The sequence below is a fragment of the Uranotaenia lowii genome, chromosome 2 (assembly GCF_029784155.1).
Source record: "Uranotaenia lowii strain MFRU-FL chromosome 2, ASM2978415v1, whole genome shotgun sequence".
Classification (NCBI taxonomy): Eukaryota; Metazoa; Arthropoda; class Insecta; order Diptera; family Culicidae; genus Uranotaenia; species Uranotaenia lowii.
In genome coordinates, this window is record NC_073692.1 from 34845741 (window position 1) to 34872861 (window position 27121).

The 27121-nt window shown below is 33.3% G+C and overlaps 1 protein-coding gene across 1 annotated transcript in view; it reads right to left on the reverse strand.

Moving 5' to 3' along the window:
• Window positions 1-5391: 5391 nt before the first annotated feature.
• LOC129745438 (putative odorant-binding protein A10) overlaps window positions 5392-27121 on the reverse strand; it is a 102651-nt gene continuing 80921 nt past the window's right edge. The window contains exon 2 of the mRNA XM_055738515.1: window positions 5392-6049. Coding sequence (XP_055594490.1) covers window positions 5907-6049 — 143 coding nt within the window. The 3' untranslated portion in view covers window positions 5392-5906. The remainder of the gene's footprint in view (window positions 6050-27121) is intronic.

A 27121-nucleotide genomic window follows, 5' to 3' on the forward strand; every position in this document is an offset into this window, starting at 1 on the left:
CTGTTTTCGTATTTTTGGTCAATTTTGTCTTTTCCATCATTTATTTCATTTGTAATGACGATGCTTTGAACTTGCCCCTACTTCAAATCATCGCTTAGAAATCATACCAGGATGCAAAAAATAAAATCTCGTCATTTTTCTAATTTTTTTTTATAATTTTTTTGTAATTTTTTGATAATTTTTTGAAAATTTTATAGTTATTTTTTGATTTTTTTTGTATTTTTTTTGGTAATTTTTTGTTATTTTTTGTAATTTTTGTTTTTTTTTTGTAATTTTTTTAATTTTATAAACCTTTTGTATGTTTTGTATTTTTTTAAGTTTTTTGTTATTTTTTATTTTTTTTTGGAATTTTTTAATTCTTTCTAATTTTTTGTAATTGTTTTGTAATTTATTGTAATTTTTTTGTTATTTTTTGTAGTTTTTTCAATGTTTTACTAATTTTTTTTTCCATGTCCCTCAAGAAAAAATCGTGACAGAAATTCCAAAATGGAAAAAATTAAACAAAAAATATAAAAAAAATGATAAAAATTTCAAAATTTCATAAATTACACTAGTTTACAGCATTTTTGAACTCAGTAAACTGAAGGTCATTTCCAATGTAAAATTGGGCGCTGAATCCGAAAATGAAATTCAAAAAAATCTCAGTAGAACCGTTTTTGAGTTATGCTTTAAATATGAAATTTCGAAAAAATTAAAAAAGTTCTTGTACTTAGATTAAAATATCTCGGACGGCATAACAGTTATTTGAAATCTCTCTTTTGCATATTGAAGGTGAATAAATTATCTATCGATCATCTGAACAATGTTTTTGCGTTTGACCAACAGTATGGCTGATATTAGTGACTTTATGAGAAAAAAAATTATAAAAAACGCATTTTTTTAGAGAAAATTTTGTTTCAACGAAAGTTTTAGACTCGATGATTGCATTTAAAAAATCTGATTTTCTTTTGCGCATGAATATCAATTTAAAACAAAGATTTTAAGTGGTTATTTATCAAAATCGGTTGAAAATTGAAGAAGTTATGGCTACTTTACCATAACTGAAATTTTTGGAGTTTTTAATAATTTAACGAATCGCAGTACACTTATCATAGTATAGGAAGAATGGAACATGATAAATCTCACTCGCTCTAAGTCAAAACTATTTATTAGCTTACCAGAAGGTCACATGCCAAGTTTCAGGAAGATCTGACCATAGGGAGGGGTTGCTTAAGTCTTAAACGTAAATAAAATTTTGAGGTATTTTGCCCGGAAGGAACGAAAAATACTGGTTTTTCATCAATAACTTTTTTCATAACTAGCTGATTGTTTTTTATGGTTGATTTTCTTAAAGCCTAAGTTGAGACAAATATTTCACCCAAAGACTGTAACTCGATTGGATTAGAAACAGAAAAGTTATTGCGGTTCAAAGATTGTATTTTGGTCGAAAATTGTCGTATAAAACGCAATGCGTAAAAAGTACTCATTGCGTATTGGACAAAATTTGCGGCCTTTGAACCGCAATAACTTTTCTGTTTCTAATCCAATCGAGTTACAGTCTTTGGGTGAAATATTTGTCTCAACTTAGGCTTTAAGAAAATCAACCATAAAAAACAATCAGCTAGTGATGAAAAAAGTTATTGATGGAAAACCAGTATTTTTCGTTCTTTCCGGGCAAAATACCTCAAAATTTTATTCTCGTTTGAGACTTAAGCAACCCCTCCCTATGGTCAGATCTTCCTGAAATTTGGCATGTGACCTTCTGTTAAGCTAATAAATAGTTTTGACTTAGAGCGAGTGAGATGTATCATGTTCCATTCTTCCTATACTATGATAAGTGTACTGCGATTCGTTAAATTATTAAAAACTCCAAAAATTTCAGTTATGGTAAAGTAGCCATAACTTCTTCAATTTTCAACCGATTTTGATAAATAACCACTTAAAATCTTTGTTTTAAATTGATATTCATGCGCAAAAGAAAATCAGATTTTTTAAATGCTACCATCGAGTCTAAAACTTTCGTTGAAACAAAATTTTCTCTAAAAAAATGCGTTTTTTATAATTTTTCTTCTCATAAAGTCACTAATATCAAAAATACTGTTGGTCAAACGCAAAAACGGTGTTCAGATGATCGATAGCTAATTTATTCACCTTCAATATGCAAAAGAGGGATTTCAAATTACTGTTATGCCGTCCGAGATATTTTAATCTAAGTACAAGAACTTTTTTAATTTTTTCGAAATTTCATATTTGGAGCATAACTCAAAAACGGTTCTACTGAGATTTTTTTGAATTTCATTTTCGGATTCAGCGCCCGATTTTACATTAAAAATGTTGGTCAGTTAATCAAGTTCATGATTTTTTTTAAATTTTGTAAACTAGTGTTATCGTTGTTATATTTGTCAATCTTTTTCATTCATTGTCATTTTTTTAAACTTTTTGTCATTTATTGATATTTTTTAGATTTTTTTTGTCATTTTTGTCGTTTTTTGTCATTTTACGTCATTTTTGTTTTATTTGTCATGCTTTGTATTTTTTTTTGTTTGTTATTTCTTCTTTGGTTTTAATTTTTTCCAATTTTTGTATTTTGTTATTTTATGTCATTTTTGTTATTTTTGTTTTTTTTTTGTTATTTTATGTTATATTTTGTTATTTTTTATTACTTTGGCATGGATTTGTCATTTTTTAGGCAAACATATTTGTGAATTTTAATCATTTTATGTGATATTTTCAATTTATAATAATTTGTGTTTCCTGTTTCCGGATTTCTGGTCAATTATGTTTTTCCATCATTTCTTTGTCATTATTTTGTCATTTCTCCATGTGTTTGTCATTTTTTTTGGTGATTTTTTATCAGATTTTGTCATTTTATGTGATCTTTGTTATTTTTATAATTTTCCTTTTATTGTATTAGTTTGTTTGGTTAATATGGTCTTTTCAATCATTTTTGTCATTTTTATGGCGATGCTGTGAACGTGCTTCTTCTACATGGCATCACTTAGCTGGAATTTAGAACAAAATCCGCAGATTCTTATCTAAGTTTATGGCATATCGGCAAATTGAAATTCTATTTAGAGAGCTTTTAAGACAGAAATGAAAATTGATAGGTGGAAAGGTCAAAGCTAGAGCGCTTTTGGTAGAAGAAACGAATAGATGGTTAAAATGTGAGCTAGGGCATTGTGTTATCGACAGCTTTAAACTACTTGTGTGATTCTTTGCCCCAGCATCAGCTGGTTGTTTATAGTTCTGTCTTAATTGCTCTCTAAATAGAATTTCAATTTTCCGATATGCCAGAAACTTAGATAAGAATATATCCCAGCGGCGAACAAAATAGGATAACAAAGTCCGCGGATGTACCCCCAAAGAGAAATCTTGACAGAAATGGCGAAATGCAAAAAATAAAAACTAAACATATAATGTCAAATAAAATCACAAAAACTGCAAAATTTAAAATAATAACAAAATAATCACGTTATCATATTTGCCATTTTTGATTGATTTTTGTTTTTTTTTGCAATTTTTTGTCGTTTTTCGTCATTTATAGTCAATTTTGTGTAATTTTCTGTCAGCTTTTCAAGATTTTTGTATTTTTTTTTTATTTTGTAATTTTATGTTATTTTGGGAATCTTTTGTAATTTTTTGACATATTATTTCATTATCGTTAAATTTTTATTTTTTTTTAAATTTTTTATTATTCATTGTCATTTTTTTGCTATCTTCTGTCATTTTTTGTAATTTTTTGAAATTTTTGACAGTTTTCTTCATAATTTGTGATTTTTTTTATTTAAAAAAAGACTTTTTCTATTTTTCTGATATTTTTGTCAGTTTATGTGATTTTTACAATTTTTAAAATTTGGCTTTCCTAATTTTGTCAATTTTGTTTTTTTCCATCTTTTTATGACAATGCTGTGAACGTGCCCCGTCATTTATTGTTTGTTTTTTTTTCAAATTTTTAAACTCTTTTGTAATATTTCGTATTTTTAGTCATTTTTAGTATTTTTTAAGTATTTTTAGGGTTTTTTATTTTATTTTTATAATTTTTTGTAATTTCTTGCATTTTTTTGTCATTTTTGGTAATTTATTTTTTTTGTAATTTATTGTTATTCTCGGTATTTTTTTGTTATTATTTGTCATTTTTTTCCATGTTTTCAGTTTTTTTTGTCAATTTTGTCTTTTCCATCATTGTTGTCATTTTTTATGACGGTGCTGTGAACGTGCCCCTGTTTCATGTCGTCACTAAGCTGGAATTAAGAACAAAACCCGCGGATGTCCACCGAATGAAATTAAAACCCAACCTAGCCCCCAAACAGAAATCTTTGAAAAAAAAAATAGTATTTTCTGAGTGTCTTCAGATTTATGTGGTGGAAATGTTCTTTATTTTTGCTTTCGATATAATAAATGGTTTTGTTTTTTTGTTCCAAAATACAACAACAAAATTGGAATAAAAATACAACAAACCTGTATGTTAATTAGAACAAAAATGGAACAATTTTGTACCGTTTTTCCATTTTTGTTCTGGTACCGTTTTTTTCATTACTGGTCGATTTTTGCCCCATTTTGTGCCTTTTTGGTGTCGTTTTTAATCAATTTTTTATTTATTGTTGTGACTTTTGGTGTTTTTTTTAATCTTATTGCTTTGAACTTTTCCTATAGATTTTTAATATCATTGGAAGTCTACACAAAGACAGAGTAATGTCAATTATTCTTAAGCTTTCTTCAGCCAGAACCTTCCTATAATGCAATCTCAATTGAAAACCCATAAATTGTCATATCATCGCAGTTCCAAACATGCTCAGAAATAAAAACCGAAAAACGCGTTTCGGTTTTGAAACGAACTGAAGCAGAAAATCAGCTTTCCTTCAAGGGAACAAGAAGATGTTCTTCCTCCGTCAACAGGAGAGTCCACTAACAAAAGTTTGACGTTCATTTCTTCCTCTCATCGCTTTATTTTCGCCATTCATTGATCGGTTCACAAAAAGAGGATTGGCAGTTCTTTTTTTGTTGGGAACCATAATCAAAAAAAAATCCGTTACAGATATAAATTCATAGAAAAAAAAACCACAACAATATTGGAAAATGAGCAAAACATTATCTATCGATGGAAAGGCGGAAGGAACGAAAAAAAACGGCGCAAAATAAATTATCTTCATTTCCCCGAGCTTGATTGAGTTGTCCTGACCGACCGCATCAGCAAGATTCATGAATCTGAAGGTCAGTTTGGAGAGAACTCGTCGTGTGGCTACATTCAGGGGAAAATGATTCCTGGAAAATCTTCGATGAAAATGATTGGATTTTTTTTCCGAAAATAATGAATTGATTGCTTACATTTTATTTTGAAGAAATGAACAGGTCTTAGAGACTGGAAAGGGAATTTCTCTTATAGAATAGAACACACTTTTGAATTAATCTTCCTTACTGTAATTCGTTTGAGCTGTATTGTATTTTCGTTCTTATTTTGGTAGAGTGAAATGTGTACTTAAATAAAACCTTTTTTATGAAAATCTAAACCCTTAGATTTCTTCTTCCATAACAGACTTTTTTTCAACAATTCTTCATTCTGATATCAATTGGTTGGTTTGATATGGATTAACCCACTTTTGGTTTTTTCTTCGTTAGGATTTGATTTGATACATTTGTTTCATTTTCGGATTATTTCTACCCACGGAAGCGCGCTGCTCAACAAAAGTTTATCACATTTGCCTATCCACAGGCGCTAGGCCTCAAACTGAGTTTCGGAAGGAAAAAAAACTAACTAATTAAAACTATTCGAAAAGCTTACATCCTATTTGGGTTTTTGTTCAACAGCACATTCAGTTATTAGTTAAAGAACACAACACTGCCTTGATAGCGATAAGCAAACTGAACGAAAGGGAACGATTTCGGAACCTAGAATAACGAAGCGATTTGACCAGAGATGACGGAATCCTCTAGACGGCCCCGTATTTGCGTATCAACATGGCCCACACTTCCGGGTAGCGCGTCTGCAGGAAGTTGGTCAGCTTCTGGGCGTTCTGGGCTTGCTGCGGCGAACAATTTCGACAGTTCCGCTGTATCACTTCCGGTAGGGCGGCTGAAAGAAGGAAGAAAAAATCGAAATCGAAATTAGATTTAGGGAAGGTTGCAGGTTCTTAAATGGGGACAATTTCATCTTCCAGCCAAAGAAACTATATAAAAATTATTCATAATTGCTGCTACGGGAATTTTTTCCATGACTCAATTCTCTGTTAAAGATTAAATGTTTCCGAGAATCGCTCTCGGCAAAAAAAAAACGCTCTAAAGGAAAACACAAACTCGCCTTCGTTTTGAAGCGCATCAGTGCAGTCCTAAAGCAGAGTCGATGCGATTTTTCAATCGCTTTCCCTTAAGGGAAAATCTAAATGATAGTTCCTATCTAACTATAGCTACTCTACTGTAGCTCAACGGAATTTCCGTCAAGTGAGACACAGAGCGTTCCGGATTGCTTTCCTTGCATGCTATCTTCTCGGTCTCAGACAGTGATTTGTGACAGAGCTCAATTTTTAATGCACCCATGAGGACATTCAGGGTAAAGAAGTTGGAGCGATGCTACTGTTGGCAAAATCTTGATAAGCACAATTTATGACATCTGGAAGAAGCTGTATGCGATTTAAATTTGAAAAAAAAATGCTAACATTTCATTTATCTATTTAAATCTAAATTCAATTTTAGATCGTTCAGATATAATGCTTATAAACTAGATCAGTATGACTTTTTTGAGAATTTGCATTTGCATCAACAATAGTTTTTCCAATTTGAAAAGGAAGTCTTACATTGAATGAATAATGACAGCAGGGATTGATTTTACTTTTGATTGTTTTGCTGTGTTTATTTATATGTTTTACTAGCTTATTTTACCCGGCCTTGCTCGGGTTCACAAAAAATATAAATCAAAATGAGTCGTTTGATTTTTCGAAATGTTGGAAGCTTTATATTCATCATTTTAAGAAATTTGGCTCATGTTTGGCCACGTTTGTTTTGTAAGTCTTTTGAAAGTATTTATTGAGATTATTCGCTGTGTTTATCGATTTATTTATTTTTTTTTTTTGAAGAAGCATATAGTTTTGAGGATTATCAATAGAATTTCAAAATAGTTTTCTTTCCCTTTCCCTATCACGAAAAACTTTTTTTCACCCACCTTTTTTCTAAGAAGTTCGAATAGATTTGGCCTTTAATTTTTTAAATGCAAATGATAAAATGATTTTCTATCTTTCCCATCCTCCATTCGATGAAAATCTCTTTTGGAGATTATCCCACTTTTCAAGATGGATGATCTTCTTGTACAATGGCATGTTTAAGTTTTATTCACTTAAAAATTTCCAGAAAACACTTCAGAACCTTGTTGAACTATGTTTAAGACTCATTTTGCATGTTTTTAATTGTATGTGTGCTTTTTTCGCATTTTAATTGAACACTGTTTTATGATTAGTTTTTCTTAAATGTAGAAACTTTTACTAAAAGTTTCTTGGAGTTATCGAAAATAAATTATGTCTGAACCGAAATTACGATTTAAATGTTATGGAAATGGTCTTATTTGAGTTCTATTGAAGTTTTTTATCCTCGGACACAATCATTTTATTAATTATTTTGAAGAGTGATCAATGTTAAAATTCTTTGATATCATTTGTTTGAACTTGCATTACCAAACGATTTTTTTCCAAATTGGATGGTAGAATTGAACACATTGATGGCCAAAAATAAATCAAAAGTTATAAATTGGTCAATCTTCTATCTATATATATAAAAATAAATTTCTGTCTGTCTGTCTGTCTGTCTGTCTGTTCCCTATAGACTCGGAAACTACTGAACCGATTTGCGTGAAACTTGGCAGGTAGGGGTATTGGAGGCCGGGGAAGGTTGCTATTATGGTTTGAGACCTCTCCCTCTCTCAATAAGGGAGGGAGGGGCCTCCCAAATAAAATACAATTGTTTGCATAACTCGTGCAACGATCAAGCAAATGGTATCAAAATTGGCATGGGGTAGTACTTGGGTACGGAGAATATTCCTATGAATATAAACTACCCCTCCCTCATCTCAGTGGGGTGATAGGAAGGGGGGAGGGGGGCTACCTTACTATTTTTCATATAACTCGAAAACTAATCAAGATATTGGAACCAAATTTGGCACGGAAAGGTATTGGGATACGAAAAATATTTTAATGATTATTTGAGACCCCTCCCCCTTTTTTGTAGAAACGGGGAGGGGGCCTCTTTTATATTTTTTTACATAACTCAAAAACTAATAAAGCAAATGGAACCAAATTTGGCATGGGAGGGTATTTGGATACGAAAAATATTTCTATGATTATTTGAGACCCATCCCTCTTTCCAGTAGGGAGAAATAAAGGGGGGAGGGGCCTCTTTTAATTTTTTACACAACTCAAAAACTAATTAAGCAAACGGAACCAAATTTGGCATAGAACGATATTTGGGTACGAGAAATGCTTCTATGAATATTTGGAAGGGAAGAGGAGGCTTACATTTAACTTTTGTATTTTACAAAATCCGAGAAATGGACGAAACTTAACATGGAAAATCATTTCGGTATGATTCTATGATTATCTGACACACCATCCTTCTTTCAGTGAATAGGTACATAGGAAGAGGGAGGTGAGGCCAATACAATAGTGTTAGCATAAGTTCTCAATTTATGCTAACAAAGCCAACAAATGGAAACAAATATGGCATGGAAAGGTACTTGGTTACAAGATATCTTTCTACGATTGTTATAGATCCTTACGCTTTACAGTGTAGATAGGGGAAGAAAGGAGGAGGGTCCATATAAATTTTGTTGTAAAGCTTAAAAACTTATCAACCAATGGAACAATATTTGATACAAGAGGATTTTTGGGAACGAAAAAATGGGTAAAATTAATAAAGATCACGATTTCCATTCAGCAGGGGGGGAAGAAAAGGACAGGAGGGGCGCTCTTATCAGTTTTTAAGCAAAAATCCAGAACATATCAAGTTAAAAACAACCATATTTCATAAGTTGGATTGTTTTCGAACGATTAATTTGAGACCTTCCTTTTTAAGGCGAAGCTTAAAGAAACAGATTAAAATTATCAGATCTTTAACACAAATTTATGAATCAAGATTCAGAATATTATTTTAAGTTATTTTTTTGATGCAGTTCGAAACTCCAGCTGAAGCTCTCATTGTATAGCGGTTGCTTATAAATTATTTTGCAATTCGATTTAAAATAATGCCAATAAAACAATAAAAATTTGAATTAATTCTGAAAATATTCTTTGATTTTGAAAGGTGTAGCAAAGCACGCCGGGTCAGCTAGTGAAATATAATTGTATAAAGCTCCGATTTAATTATCTAATAAAATTTCTACTCCCCCGTTTAAATTTCCCGGCGGCTATCAAAGCATTGAAATTGCAGCCTTCAACGTATAACTCTGAACCTAATTAATTTTTCTTTCTTTATAAGGAATCCTAAAAATATGAAAATTGTTGGTTCTTAAAAGCTGGAGTCTATGAAAACGCTGTTCATTAGTTTTTCAGCCTCCAGTCCAAATAGTTATTCACGGTTCACTTTTCAGTTCACTGTGTATCCTTGTAGACTCTCAAAGCCCCCGGGCGGCGGTAGGGAGCACTTTGAAAACCACTGAAATTCTAGTCAATATATTCCTAACAGGGTAATTGTATTTTTCAATCCTTAATTAAGGCTCATTATTGCAATCAAATACCTCGTACCATTACCACGTGCTTTGAACAGCAGAAGGAAAAAACCCGCCAAAAACTTCGCTATGAATTTTTAAATCGCTAGCAGGCTTTGATTTGCTATCCAGTACACGTGAACTCTGGATGGTCGTTTCTAATGCCCAGCCCATAGTGATGGTGAAAACAACCCCGCCAAACGAAACGAAAATTGGTCGACAAAATGGGTGCCATGACTTTTGATTCGTGGGAGAAAAAACGTTGTATGGGAGGGTCCCTTTTCTTAACTGGGAGGGGCTCAAAACTATTACTAAAACCTTACCATGGTCCAAACACATAACTGTACCAAATTTCAGGCTGATCGGTTAAGCGATGTGGATTTGTATAAGGTGCATACAAACAAACATATATAGTCCAACTCATCTTTATATATTAGATGTTAAAGCCATGAAGAAATTTATAAAAAAAAGTCAATTAGTGTTGATGAAAATTTCAAAAATGTTAGAGGTTTGTACCATTTTCTGGTTTTTTATGGGAGCCAATAATGTGAAATTACTCATCATATCGAAACCAGCGTTTTTGCCAAATTTTATCAAAATGACTAGCAAATTTTATAGATTCCGTCAAATTTTACAATGACTTCATATAGCAATTATTCCTTTTCAAAAGAAGTCTTTTTAAAAAAACTTGCTCAAAAATACAATTAATTCCCTTTTAATGTCAAAGTTGAGTTTTGTCAAACATATTATAATCAACATTGGTAACTCTCAGCATGCTTCATATACTTCAGCAAGGACATGCACCTTCAGCAAGGACCACCTTCTGGAGAAAGTTCTTACTAGAAGGAAATTTCAAGCATTGAGGTACAGGAAACTCTGAACATTCTTTCCATCAACCGTGGGTTCGCGTCTTAACTACAAAAGTTCGTGTTTGAACTTGCATTTCTAAGACCACGCAGAAAATTTTGTTTATGTTTTACTTTCAACATAGGAATTTCAGCCTACTCCAACTTTTCTTCGTGTAGCAAAGTATGTTGCAATGGTCTCAATTTGTGTTGTTTTCTGCCGAATGGAAAAAAGGTCTCGACTAGAGATGTACCGAATAGTGGTATTCGGCGAACGGCCGAATACCGAATATTGACCTTTTCAACTATTCGGCCAAACGAATATTCGGCCGAATATTCGGCCGAATATTCGGTCGAATATTCTGTTTAGTTTTCTATAGAAATACAAAAGCAATAATTTCATTTCTCTTCTATTTCTTACATCTTAATGTCCCTCATGTTGTAAAGTCGATTATTTTCAATCAGATACATTATTCTACATCAGATCTTCTTTATTAGAGGTCGCTTTGATTATCAAAATGTCACCATTAGCTGAAAAGACATCAGATGATTTGTCGCTTCTAGGACGTTTATCGCCAAAGAGATTGGGTTCATGTGAAATTTATTATTTTGATGGCATTAGGCACAGAAGGCTCAAAACATCGAAAACAGTAATTTTTTGTTTGGACTTAATTGAATTTTTCAACGTTTTCTTTCAAAAACAAATATACTCGAAAGATGGACAATGTTGCTGCATACATTTAGGGGCAAAAATTATAAACACTTTTCAATATTTTTTGGCCTCAAAAACAAATGGAATTTTACCTTTGTGCAATTCCCTAAGTCCTCGTACTGTTCCCATGTTCTTTTTTCTTCAAACTTAACCATATGATAGGGTTTTTAGCCATTTTTTCTATAGGGGCTTTTTCATGGAAAATAACAGTTTTTTATCAATATCCAAAAATTATCATCAAATGACCATAAAAACAGTACTTAAACCAAAACTAAACCAAGAAAGAAGTTGAACTTTCACATTAAACAACCAATTTGCTCCTAAATGCTTACATTTGATCAGGAGAGATGTTTGTTTGTGAGCCTTCAAAAAACCAGATATTTTAAGATTTTAAAATTATATTTTAAGTAACATAAAAAATCTCCTTAAACAAACCAAATTTAGCTAATTTGTAACTCAGTTTACAGGCTTTCAAACGTAGTAAATAGTTTTCAGATATTTTAACTTTTTACTTAGTTAATGATGAATATCTGCAAAAATGTCATGTTGATCAAAGTTACCCCGCTGATCAAAGTTCCCCCAGTTTACGGTACTATACTTTCTACCACACATATCCAAACGGCCGGGTCTGGACGATTTTTTTAAACTTGGAAATTACTTGGAATTTAAACTTTTCATTGAATCACAGCAGCAGTGTTTAAATCGTATCTAAAGATTAAACAAAAATTAATTTTTTTTCTAAAATTTACTCTAAAAATCGTTTTGCAAAGCAACATCTAAAAATTTTCAAAAAGAAATTTGGGTTTTTTTTTAATTCAGCATATTCTCTGAATAAACCCTAGTAAAATCCGGAAAGTATTTTTTTTTTTAAATTTTGGCTATCAAGGTCAGTTTTGACTTTTCTCGAATTCTACAATGGATTAATGGGCAAACCTGGATGCATCGAAAAAGTTTCGAATAACGATAATCAAAATATAAAGCTATCAGCTACAGTGAAAAATACACGGATATATCTAAGTTGATTCACTAAAATCATGAGTTTTTAGTGAGTTCGGAGCTTTCTCAACAATACTTTGCACATTATATAATTTATCCAATATTAGTTGAAATTTTTTGAAAATTCTGTTATTGTATAAATTTGAGAAAATAAATATTCGGCCTATTCGGGCTATTCGGCCGAATACTTAGCTCAACTATTCGGTGAGCCGAATATTCGGCTTAACGGTTTTTTGGCGGTATTCGGCGCCGAATATTCGGCCAACCGAATATTCGGTACATCTCTAGTCTCGACTGACGGAGTATGCTAATAAATCAACAAATTGAGATTCTAATGTCATTTGAATTGGAACAATCATTGATGGAAATTTCACTTTTTGGACAATACTGAATATTTCAAAAAAGAAATCATAAGAAGGCAACAATTTAGTTAGTAAATTGATCTTGAAATCTGCTCTACAACATGATTTGAGATTTATTGATGACCACATCATCACTATTATTATTATTATTATTATTAACTGGAGCACGTTTGGTAAATTGAAATCAGCATTTCTCTAAAAATGAATAAATTGGTAAAGGAAAAAAATCTTCGTGTAGAATTAGCTCTTTTTAATACTTTTCATTTAGACACATCTGATTTTTTGAGAACTCCAAAACTTGTTGAACCGATAAATCAAAATCATATTTTGAGTATAAAATTTATTAAAGAAGTCAACTTACTTATCATGAAAGATATCATGAAAAAATACTTGTGTTGTATTTAGTATAATTGTCAGATCGGGACACAAAGTTTTGGTGATAATGAGCTGAACAGTTTTCGCCAGAAGCTTTCGAAATTTAGTCTAAGGCAACTTAGGTCTTCTTGATAGCATTTATTCATGTTTGTAAGAACTTTCCTCACATGGAGGCGCGTTGCATGTGTCCTTCAAGTTTCTGGGGAGTGAGGAATATTCCTACTATTATTATATTTGGTTTTGTGGCAAATTTGATGATAATTCTACAAATTGTTCGCGATTTCAGTTCACGTTGGTTCAGGGGCGGTCCTAGAGCTGGCTCTTGGTGTGAGGGGGAGGGGGTTGATTTTTCAAAATTTTCAAAAATCAGTCAATAACGTATCTAAATATATGGCGAAAAAATATTAATTTGGAGAGAGCAAGTGGGGGGAGGGGGTGGGGGAGTTTTTAGTTTCAAATGAGACTTGAATATTTGCTGCACACCAGACCCGAGCGAAGGACACGCCTGAACAAATGAAAATAGAATAAAAAGAGGAACAAATATATTTATTTATATTCAATTTCTTATTATTAAAAAAAAAAGAAATATTGAACAGGCGTAATATCTGTGAAGGAACATAATGAATAATATTCGAAGAGAAATAGCTAAACGATGTTAAGCGTGTATTGAAGAGAAGAAAGGGATGCAAAAAGGACCGATCATTATAAATGTAGTGAAAAAAGTGTGAATTAGGCAACGAACTATTCCGGTATTGTGAAAATACGTGGATCATGTTTCGAGTACGACAACGCCCATGGGTGGGAGGTTTCGAATTTCAAATTTTGTTTGAAATAATGACAATACCAAAAAAGAGGACAATAAATAAGAAAATTGATTTTCGAAACCAAATTCAAATCCATAATCATCACACAAACTTGAAAAAAAATTACTGATACGAATCAAAATAAATCAGAATCAAAATTTTGAATCAATCAATTTGCTCTTTGCTCCCATGTGATTTTCCGATTCCTTTTTGCTCTCCAATCATCTGTGTTAAATATGAGATGATTTGGTTCATCCCTGAATTAGCGCAACGGGTTCTAAATTTGTTTGGAAATTAGTATGGGGAAAGTTTTTTTCAGATTAAAATCGCTAGGGAAGCGATTTTGGGTTTTATGTAAAAAATAACTTCTCCAATGGGTTACTGCATTCTTAAACTTCAATTTTTACTAAAGTTACTTTTAGCTAGAAGCTACCAGAAAAAAGTTAAAGCAATCTGTAAGAAAAAATCATTCATAGTAGATCAACAGTCAAAACTGTCAGCAGCACTGGAATCCTGAACTTGCATGCAATATTCCTAGCTGAATTCTTGAATACAAGCTACTGCGTGGCATACACAAAGGCGGGTAACGCAGATAGAAAAAACTACAGCACTATGTAGAAAATAAGATACAAACTTTTTGAGATTATTGGAGATACACGGTGATAGATGTGGTGAAATGATCCCGAAATTCACAACCAAGTTGAAAAATAAGATTAAGTTACGCATTTGGTATACCTTAGCATACCGCGAGCGGTCAAATGACTGCAAACACTTTCCCCTAAAACTCTCTTGTTTCTCGACTGATTTCTACAATGTTTATAGTTTTGGAAAGCTCGTAATGTGACTCAAATACGATTTTCATACAAAATTTAGCTACCGTTATTTTTCTCAATTTTTTTTCAAAGTCAAAGAAAAAAAATTTCGCAATACAGGCTTCGGAAAAAGGCTATAAATCAGTTATTAAGTACTAGGAAAGAATTTCACTTAGTGCCTGAGAACGCTGCGCTCCAGTCCAAAGCCAAATCTAGGTGCTAGAATAGTCCCAGAAAAAGCAAATTGATAAAAAGCAAAAAAAGACACAGCTACCTTTGAAAAGTCGTCAAAAATTCTGTGTTTCGTGTTTTAGAAATCTAAAGATGCCAAAATGTCAATTAAGTCAAATTTCCATTTCACTTTACAAGAATTTTCTACTGTAACGGGAACAGCTTTGGAGGTTGAATTAGTAAAAATTACGATTTTTACACCACTTTTTTACATTTTTAGTGGCCATGATCTTAAGAAATTTTCAAAAAATATATCCATATGTGTAACATATAGCATCTAACTTCAGCGTTCTCAGGCACTAAGTGAATTTTTTTTTTGAGTACTTAATAACGGACAGCGGTGTGTAGACTCGCTTCGGAAAGAATCATTCGGCTGATTTTTTTCCGAGTTTAACTTGTTGTGTGCAGATTGATTTTATCTTCGTTCCAATCATGACGCGAGCGCACACAAAACGAAGAGAACAGTTCCGAATTGATGTTTTCCATGCCTCGCAGGAATAAAATCACACCAACGAAACAACAGAACGACGTACACGAATGCTCACGAGCGATCGTTGCCCGACGGACCGAGTTAACATTCCTCGCACCACTGATGCCACATTTCTATCGGTATTTTGAAACCCAAAAAAATCTTTTATCGGTATGTAAATCCTAAAAATCGGTATGAAAATCGGTATTTGAGGTAGATATTCAAAAATACTTACATTTTCAACTTCCTAACGTATTTTTCGTTTAATAGAAGTTTTGCAATTAACAGCAAATCTAAGAACTCTTATGAATGTTCATTTTAAACTCAAAACTAGCTGACTAAATGTGTTTCAGCATATATTATAGCATTTTCTTCGTAATTTGTTTCTAGGTAACACTAGTTTACACAACATGACGGTTTTGAAATTTTAACAGAACTTTATGTTTGTTCTGTATGACTTGTACACTTTTTTTTTTATTTTAAAACTATCTGCTTTTGCTGACGAAACTAAAATCACAAATAAAAATTCAGCAGAAAAAGCGAAATTAGTATTTCATTCCAGTACTCATAACTGAATGGAAAATTATTTTAAAAGTTACCGTTTGATATGAAAAATAGGAGCATGGCGAGCATTTCAGGTTACACGTTTTTTAGGCATATAAATTAAGTAAAAACTTGAGACTTTAATTCTAGAGTTTGTTTTGATTAAGTCGTATGAACCACTGAGCGAGTTTCGAGAAATTCGGTGTGGAAGTTTCGAAATAACTTTTCAATTCTAGTTTTGAAACTGGCGTTCAGAATTGTCTGAAGACTTGGTATCCAATCGAAAAATATATAAAGCATATGTTTATGTATTCGAAATGGGCAATAATTCTGTAATTATTTATCAACATGTACTTACAACCTTTTGCATTGATGGATTGGCGGAAACGTCCTTTTGCAAATTGTTGAATTTAATCCTGTAACATGGTTACTTTAGTCTAAACCTTCGGTTTCCCATTTGAAGTTGTGTTTAAAACAATCAGAAGATCACACATTACGCGGAAGCGCTTTTTTAAGGGTTCCTTTAATAGGTGGTGAATTTTTCTATTGAACACTATTAGTTACTACTTGTACTGTAACTTCATTGACCGATCAAATATACAGCGTAAACGAAACTTAAGCTGACAAACATTGGGATTTGCCTGTTGAAGTATAGAAAAAAAAGTTGAAGTTTCGGCTAGAAAAAAGTTACACTTATTTTACTTACCGGGGAACAAATTGGAGCCAATTTACTTTACTAAAATAGTTCAAGTTACTCCTAATAACGATTTTCATTTACGTTACTAACCATTTTCACAAAATTACAACACTTGCCAAGCACTTTCTTTGAAGATGCTAAAGGACCGATAAACCATTTCGCCAAAATTTATTTAGCGACTTTTTGCATGCACGGTAATGCAGCGCAATGCAAAAGGTCGTTAAAACCAAATTGCACTCGAAAACGGAAAAATCATTATACGTCTTAAATTGAAATCATTTTGTAGAAGTTATTTATTGACTAAATGAACCTAAGTTTTTATCAAACTTAGAATATATTTTTAACAATCGTTTGCAGTCAATAACTCAATTTTGTTGATAATGGTTCATACGACCTAATCAAAACAAACTCTAGAATTGATGTTTGGCTAAAGTGGGATGTAAATTTGATAAATTCGATAAGGCAATAGAACTAGGTCATGCTAAAGGAAATTTTAATTTAATAAGCACTTACAAATCCAATAGTTTTTCGACGTTCGCGGTAAATATGGGCCCAAGTTGATGTTCTTCATTTTATTTATGGTTTTAAGGCTAATCTGGCCATTTAAGTTTTAAAAGCCTTTAGTATTAGATATGAGTTTTAGCGATTAGAAAAAGAAATGATTGCAGAAAGTTGAGAGAATTGTTGCTTCATTTTTTTTTCAGCCAATGAAAAATTAATTTTATTTTATGAAAAATCACGCATTAGTCATATGAGAATTCAAGAATTTTATGCGAAAATAAATGAGAAATGTGCTCTCAAAGAAGATGTTCTGCCGAAAAAGATTTAAAAACACATAGTTTTACCACAGACAAAGTTTTACTACAACTGAAAGTACCCATTTTGCCTGGCGTGGTCTCTAATTCTGCGATCTCTGCAGTTAGGTACTTCTGATATCATTTATTTAGCTAATAAGATGCAGAAGGATTGAAGATCATACCGATGATATGAGGCCCTGGGGTATAAGTGCATGAAAGCATATTTCGAGAAAACAGGCTTATAAGTTGTTCTGTTTGGCAATTTTCCATATATTTTTTAAAAATTTGAATTTTGCTTTAGAACGTTAAAGTATGTAAAAAAAATTAAAAAAAAAATTGAATTTTGCTTTGGAACGTAAAAGTATGTAAATAAATTTCAAAAAATCTGTAAAAATCATAAAATAAAGTTTGAAATATGAAGAATCGTTTGGCATCATTAACTCAAAATCGACCATTTTGTCACTTATACCCTTTTGGCTCTGAGGGCCTCATATGAAATACCGCGTATCTGATTGCACTTCAAATCTCGACATACCACATCTGGCAACGAGTTGAACAAGGATTATATTCAAACGGTATATATATTTCCTTGAAAAATTAGCATCTCACAAGACAAGAGCATTAATGCGATCGTCGATTGGGATTAATCTTTATAAACTTCTATTGCCAGTAGCAGAAGATCAAATATCAGCCTTGAGCTTAGTCCATTGGCTTTGCGGTTGAGTACCATAGTGCATCATTTGACAGAACAAAGGAACAAAACAGCGCGTACAACTGAACGAATTATAAGAGTGAGCCGTGGAGATCTTTGCAGAATACTTTAAAAGTTGTATAGATCAAAGTTACGCCACGCCAGCTACCGCACTTTGTCTTTTTTCAATGGGACCTTTACGAGGATAGCTTGAATGAAGTGGGAATGTTGAGATGGAATGAATTTTAAGTCAAAATATTAAAAATCGGTATGAAATCGGTATGTTTTGTCAAAAATCGGTAATCGGTATATACCGATTCTTGGTTAAAATTTTGCCCAAAAATCGGTATAAATACCGGAAAATCGGTATGTGTGGCATCGCTGCCTCGCACCCTTCTCTCGCTCGTTTTCCTTTCCCTTGTAACTATCAATTTTAGCCACGCCCCCATGCGTTGTCCGATTGATGTGCATGGTTGCCACATGTACAGATTTATCTAGACCGGTACAGATTTTTTAGCTCATTTTTGGTACAGAATCTGTACGTACAGATGACAGATTTTCAAAATTTGGTACAGATTTGTACAGATTTTTGACTTTTAAAAACTGAAAAAAAGTTCTACATTTTGATTTTATTTAGTTTATTGAAAACTTTATAGGAAATAAGTCAAAAGTTATCCTTTATTACTCTGACGGTAGGAGTTCCTTTCTGGGAATTGCACGATGGAACAATTAGATTTCCAAATTTGCTACTAATAATTAAATAACTGATTATAATCCCTCACTCGTCAGCAGTGGTTAAGCGCATTTTCTAGCAAGTAAATGCCAACAAAACAAAAGTTCGTAATCGTCTGAGTGTTGACACATTGGACGCTATCCTTAGAACGAAAAGTTATTTAAGATAAACCGGCAGATCGAAAAATGTCTTATTAAATGTGACGCTCAAAAATCGTTTTAACAAAACTTTGTATAAATATCATGAACATTAGCAAGTAATTGTTATGAAAAATATTTTTTAATGTCAAGTTTTTAAAGAGAGAAAATAAAAATGATAAAATGAGCCTCACAAAGGTTTAACTAAAAATCTATACTATGTGCAATGAAGTATCTATCTTTTTTAGGATTAAATAAGGAAACAAAATCTTCACATATCAACAAATTGGATGCAGAACTTTGTTTGCTTCGGTATAGATTTTGGTACAGATTTTTGAGTTTTCGGTACAGATGAAAAAGATTTTTTCGATGAGCGGTACAGATTTAGATGTGGCAACGTTGTTGATGTGTTCGGCTGCCGAACGAAAACGATATTTTTTTAATTTACAGAACTGTTCGTTTGCTTCGCTGATGTTTCCCCTGATTGCTGTTTACTCCTGCCGAGTTTACCCGAAGCTTACTTCCTGATGCTTTCCGAGTTGAACTTTAGATAGCATCATTGCAGATTGAGTTTAACGAAATAAAATCGTTCTGCAAAGAAGGGCAAAGTGCGAGTATGTAGACTCGCGATTTTAACATCTCTGAACGGATTTATAGCCTTTTTCCCGAAGCCTGTTTTTTTCGATTTTTTTTTTTCGACTTTGAATAACCGTATTCGAGTCACATTACGAGCTTTCCCAAAACTATAAACTTTGTAGAAATCGGTAAAGAAACAAGAGAGTTTTAGCGGAAAAGGTATGACCGCTCGCGGTATGAATAGGTATATAAAAAATGTCGGTATGTTTAGTGTTAAATTTGCAATTGATCATCTGAACTTCATTTTTGTGTAAATTTAACACAATATATACAGTATTTGTGAATTAATGATAGCAAACACAATAAATAACGCATTTTTTTTTTTAGAAAAAATCAACTTTAGTTATGGTTTTGGACCTGATATTAACATTTGAAAATATTTCATTTCCTGTGGATTCTGTGAATCAGTGAAAACAAATGATTCAAAAGGTTTTTTACTAAAATCGATTGAAAATTATATAAGTTATGTTTTTTTACTGTAATGGTGCTTTTTCTCTAAATAATACCACCATAGTGTAGGGGAGGAGCGGGCTATATGCGCCTATTAAGCAGAACACTGATTTAATCAAATATCACATCGAATATGTGTACAAAAACTATATACACGTGTGCAGGCTTCTGTTTTTTATACATTGGAGTAATTTTAATGTTAAAATTTTTTTCTGTTTCCAAGAAAACGATTTTATTATAAGTGTTGTCTCAAATGCCGAACCTCAAACTGTGCGGGCTAAATGCGCCTATTTATGTTTTGAACAAAATTGCTCTTTTTCGGGCAATATTTCCGTATATTTTCATTGAAACAGCTAGAAAGTAATAATTTCCGTACGACAAAGCTGAAGTTTTATAAAAATCTATGTACATATATTATAATTTTATGGAATAAAACAAAAGTTAGGGTTGCCATACTATGGAGGCAGTTCATCCATGAGAAAACTTTTTCAAATCTGTTTTAGATCTTCAATTCTCTCTTAAGGTGTTATTCAGAGCTTAGATTTGAAGGTTCAATGATAAAAATCATATATTTATTCTATTTAACCTGTTATTTTGGGATGGAGGCATTTTACAAACATGATGGGGGCATACAAAAACACTCTATTATTTCACTATATAATTATTATTTAACTTCCACAAAAGCTGAAATATGTTTAATTTCTTAAGTTCATTCGAATAAGAAACAAAAACCATCCTAGTTTTTGTTTACAGCTTCTTTACGTATAATTTTAAAAAGTCGAAATATTACATCAAAATGTATCAAAACTTTGTATGATTTTTTTATTTTTTTTTTTGTGTTTGTAAATTCAAAAAATTCTTTCTTGCCTTATGTTCTAAGCGTATCACCCTCAAAATGCATTGGTCAGATAAGCTGTCTAGTCAGCCATTTCATCAAACAGCTGTAGGGTCATTTAACCTGATAGGCCCATTTAGGAAACCTTTCCCCTAAAGTAAAGTTTCTAAACTAGTTTATGAAGAATTCAACATTATAAATCTTCACATGTTAAACGGACTGACTTTGGACTAATTTCTGACCGATTTCGGGCCGATTCTTCGATCTCGGAAGGAATAACTTGCAGCCAGCGATGCCATGAGTGAAGTAAACTCGTCTGAGTTTTTAATAAATCTTTTCTAAATTCCAAATATCTTTGTTGTGTTACAACTAAGCATCATAGTACCTTCACATCATTTGTAGAGATTAATTCGAGGAATAGTATTCAGCCTTTTTTTTATTTTTCCGAAGTTTCTGTAAATCTGTAGCGATTTTTGAATAAAAAAAATTGAGGCCCCATGTAATTCTCCATACAAAATTAAAACTCGTTGCGCTAAATCAGGACTCAATGTATCGCTTCCAAACTTTATGGAGATTTTTGTGTGCGAAAATTCCATCAAAAAATGGTATGGGAGTTGTAATAACTTAACCCGTTCAGCATACCTCCTGCAGCGCAAAGGTCCCAGTAAACATGAATCGGCAGAGAGGTAACTCAAATTGACAGAAGGATCATATCTGTACCAACACGTGAAAAGGATCTATCTCCGAAAGTAAACAAAAACCATTTTCAGTACCTCATGATAGGCCAACAGTTGCCCTACTTAACGGGAAAACCCTTTTGAGAAAATAATATTCCGTTACATTGAAAACTCAATTTGAGTAAAGGGTCTATAAACATTCTAAAACCAGAACTGCCATCACATGGATATACAACCTTTACTCCGGAACCATTTTTCGCTATCTACTCCGCAAACAAACTCAAAATAATCAATTTGACTCTTTATTCAACATAAAAACAAAGTTGCAAATGAATGCGAACTTATAACTAAAGCTAAAAACAAGAAAATAGCAAAGGGTGTATAAACAGGTTAGACAAAATATTACGTGAGCTAGGTTCTATCTACGACAGTGCGTTGTTTTTTCATGAAAATTGATATTCCTCTATCCTCACATGGGATGCTTCTTAAAAATCGTTTGTCTTTCATAAAAACCAAAAATTTTCAATGATTTTTAATTAGGGATTTAAAATAGGTTGTATTTTTTTCAAACGCGTTTTTCTTGATACGCCATATATGGAGATAGATGCTTTTTATGTCCTGGTAAAGATTTGTCACTTTATTCAACATAAAAACATAGCTACAAATGAACGCGAGCTTAAAACTAAAGCTAGAAATGAGAAAATAGCAAAGGGTGTATAAACAAGGGAGCCAAAATATTACGTGAGCTAGGTTCTATCTACGATAGCGCGTTGTTTTGTCATTAAAATTGATATTCCCCTATTCTAACATATAGAGGATGCTTCTAAACATCGTTTGTTTTACATAAAATACGAACATTTCAAGTGGTTTTTAATTAGCGATTTAAAATAGGTTGTATTTTCTTCAAATGCGTTTTTCTCGATTTGCCATTTATGGAGATACATCCTTTTCACGTGTTGGTACAGATATCGATCTCTCTGGCGATTTTGCATCATCTAATCGGCAGAGAGGAACACACCATACGCGTGCCTCGGGTGAGCGCCACGAAATAATCTAAGACACGCCCTCCAGAGAAACACACGAACACAATCTGATCCGTGTTTGACTGCCTGAGAAGTCGACTGCTACGATTGAAAGCACACACGGGACACGGGGACAAAATGCGAGCACACCGTACGAGTGTACGATTCAAACTGATTTCGCATGGACGCATTCGTATCAGTGATGCCACATTTCTATCGGTATTTTGAAACCCAAAAAAAATCTTTTATCGGTATGTAAATCCTAAAAATCGGTATGAAAATCGGTATTTGAGGTGGATATTCAAGAATGCTTACATTATCAACTTCCTAACGTATTTTTCTTTAAATAGATGCTTGCAATAAACAGCAAGTCTAAGAACTCTAAGAATGTTCATTTTTAATTCAAAACTAGCTGACTGAATGTGTTTAGCATATATTATTGCATTTTCTCCGTAACTTGGTTCTAGGTACCACTAGTTTACACAAAATGACGGTTTTGAAATTTTAACAAAATTTTATGTTTGTTATGACTTGTACATTTTTTTAATTTTAAAACTATCTGATTTTGCTGACTGTAAGACTGGCTGTTAGCCAATCGGCAGATTTACGATGAACCCCTAATAATCCCTAGGGTCGGCAAGCTTACACAAACTAAGTTGCTGGGAAATTCGGGAGAGCTAAAGAAAACTCCTCGGATTAAGTTAGGTACCGTTTAATGATGCAGTTTTGTTCACCCACCACTTTCTTAAACTAGCTAGCTAACCTTATTGTGTATACTGGTTCCTTCCTTGACGTCGAGCTCGGGTTCGATGAGATCGGCTTGGAAGCTGGCTGGCTCTAACGGGTCGTGTTGTTGTACCCGGCCCCACCTTGGGTGCTGAACCGGGCACTGCTGGTCCTTTGACGGCAAACAAGCGGCGTGGATGTTGAGTACCTGACCCCACCTTGGGTGCTGAGTCAGGTACTGGGGTAAGTAACACCGACGGCGGTCGGTCGATGTTCTCGGGCGGCGCGCTAAGTCGTCGATGGTGAACGAAGCGCGTGGCGACGTCGTACCTGGCCCCACCTTGGGTGCTGAACCAGGTACCGAAATGAATAACACCGACGAGTGTGGTTGTCGGTTGAAGTCGTAGAGCGCTGTCGCGCTCTCGGGGTTTGGTTGATTTAAAATCAAACCGAAACAGCGGGGTCCTGGTAAAATTCAGGAGCATATTAAGGACACAATTTGGGCAGGGGCAAAATGGCGTAGGGTTACCTGGAGTTCCAATCTATTCCTGCTTAAGACTGGATTTTCCTTTCTATGGAATCCTTCAATTGCGATGATTCCTGTTCCGTTTAGATGGATGGAACAAAGCACCAAACTTTGGCAAACGATCGTTGAAATTTTGGGATCGCTGTGATGTGTTCGCGAACTAATGGCAGAGTAAAATCGTCATATTTTCTACAATCTGCTCTGACCCCATTGCCGTTCATTGCCCCCGTCCCGCGCTCGTTTTCGCCTCGCCTTATCGCACGCTTCGCCTCTTCGCTTGAAGACAACGGCTCACATCTTTGCACTGCGCTCTGGTGGTGGGTTGTTGAACGACCATCTTTCGCCCGGTCGTTCGCCTGGTTAGCGTGGCTTGGTGAACTGCTTCACCAAGGAGAACCCCTTAACCCCCACAAACAACACTGCAACATTTATTTAATTTTACTCAGAGGTGCAAATGAACGTTCAGCGCAAACGTCGTCGGGAAAAAGTAGCAAGCTGATTATTTCTTGAAAAGGTTAAGATCAGCTACGACGCCTAACTTGTGGTTGAAAAAAATGAACGCATCGCAACGACGCTGTGGCACGATTGGTTCAAATGACTGCATCTCTTAAGTTCATTCCGATGCTTTGCGAACAGTTCGCCTACTGATTTTAAGGCGACGTCAACCGAAGGATCCGTTCTTTTGAATTTATCGGGGATAAGTTAAAACGACCTTATCGAGATAGGGTCGTTTGAACATTCAATTGAATGTTCACTTTTGAACGTTCAATTGAATGTTCGTCTGATGCGTTCGGCAGCCTAAGGCAAGAAGCCGAGCCGTGTTAGGATGGGGATGAGAATTGGGATGGATTTTTCATATGGTGCATTGCTTGCGTGTGGTGTTTGGGCGTCGCTCGACGATAGAGGGTGTCGGGTGTCTTGTAGCGCGCGGATGACTAGGTAAAGAGAATGAGGCGCAGTTTCATTTAACGGTCCAATTTTACTGAATAAAATGCAAACCGCTCAACTACGGTTGGGCTTGTAAGAGATTGTTTATTCTTTTTCGATCCAATTTGCGGATATTGGTTGTTTGCTTTAGTTTTGAACTTCAACTAAAGCAAACCATCAATATCCGCGAAATTTAATTTCAGGATCAGTACTCATGAAAATCTGTTTTCAGATTTCAGAGTTTAGATTTCAGATTCCCATTTCAGATTCAGATTTCAGATTCGGATTTCAGATTCAGATTTCAGATTCAGATTTCAGATTCAGATTTCAGATTCAGATTTCAGATTCAGATTTCAGATTCAGATTCAGATTTCAGATTCAGATTTCAGATTCAGATTTCAGATTCAGATTTCAGATTCAGATTTCAGATTCAGATTTCAGATTCAGATTTCAGATTCAGATTTCAGATTCAGATTTCAGATTCAGATTTCAGATTCAGATTTCAGATTCAGATTTCAGATTCAGATTTCAGATTCAGATTTCAGATTCAGATTTCAGATTCAGATTCAGATTTCAGATTCAGGTTTCAGATTCAGGTTTCAGATTCAGATTTCAGATTCAGATTTCAGATTCAGATTTCAGATTCAGATTTCAGATTCAGATTTCAGATTCAGATTTCAGATTCAGATTTCAGATTCAGATTTCAGATATCATATTTAGATTTCAGAGTCAGATTTCAGATTCAGATTCAGATTTCAGATTCAGATTTCAGATTCAGATTTCAGATTTCAGATTCAGGTTTCAGATTCAGATTTCAGATTCAGATATCAGATTCAGATTTCAGATTCAGATTTCAGATTCAGATTTCAGATTCAAATTTCAGATTCAGATTCAGATTCAGATTTCAGATTCAGATTTCAGATTCAGATTTCAGATTCAGATTTTAGATTCAGATTTCAGATTCAGATTTCAGATTCAGATTTCAGATTCAGATTTCAGATTCAGATTTCAGATTCAGATTTCAGATTCAGATTTCAGATTCAGATTTCAGATTCAGATTTCAGATTCAGATTTCAGATTCAGATTTCAGATTCAGATTTCAGATTCAGATTTCAGATTCAGATTTAAGATTCAGATTTCAGATTCAGATTTCAGATTCAGATTTCAGATTCAGATTTCAGATTCAGATTTCAGATTCAGATTTCAGATTCAGATTTCAGATTCAGATTTCAGATTCAGATTTCAGATTCAGATTTCAGATTCAGATTTCAGATTCAGATTTCAGATTCAGATTTCAGATTCAGATTTCAGATTCAGATTTCAGATTCAGATTTCAGATTCAGATTTCAGATTCAGATTTCAGATTCAGATTTCAGATTCAGATTTCAGATTCAGATTTCAGATTCAGATTTCAGATTCAGATTTCAGATTCAGATTTCAGATTCAGATTTCAGATTCAGATTTCAAATTCAGATTTCAGATTCAGATTTCAGATTCAGATTTCAGATTCAGATTTCAGATTCAGATTTCAGATTCAGATTTCAGATTCAGATTTCAGATTCAGATTTCAGATTCAGATTTCAGATTCAGATTTCAGATTCAGATTTCAGATTCAGATTTCAGATTCAGATTTCAGATTCAGATTTCAGATTCAGATTTCAGATTCAGATTTCAGATTCAGATTTCAGATTCAGATTTCAGATTCAGATTTCAGATTCAGATTTCAGATTCAGATTTCAGATTCAGATTTCAGATTCAGATTTCAGATTCAGATTTCAGATTCAGATTTCAGATTCAGATTTCAGATTCAGATTTCAGATTCAGATTTCAGATTCAGATTTCAGATTCAGATTTCAGATTCAGATTTCAGATTCAGATTTCAGATTCAGATTTCAGATTCAGATTTCAGATTCAGATTTCAGATTCAGATTTCAGATTCAGATTTCAGATTCAGATTTCAGATTCAGATTTCAGATTCAGATTTCAGATTCAGATTTCAGATTCAGATTTCAGATTCAGATTTCAGATTCAGATTTCAGATTCAGATTTCAGATTCAGATTTCAGATTCAGATTTCAGATTCAGATTTCAGATTCAGATTTCAGATTCAGATTTCAGATTCAGATTTCAGATTCAGATTTCAGATTTAGATTTCATATTCAGATTTCAGATTCAGATTTCAGATTCAGATTTCAGATTCAGATTTCAGATTCAGATTTCAGATTCAGATTTTAGATTCAGATTTAAGATTCAGATTTCAGATTCAGATTTCAGATTCAGATTTCAGATTCAGATTTCAGATTCAGATTTCAGATTCAGATTTCAGATTCAGATTTCATATTCAGATTTCAGAGTCAGATTTCAGATTCAGATTCAGATTTCAGATTCAGATTTCAGATTCAGATTTCAGATTTCAGATTCAGGTTTCAGATTCAGATTTCAGATTCAGATTTCAGATT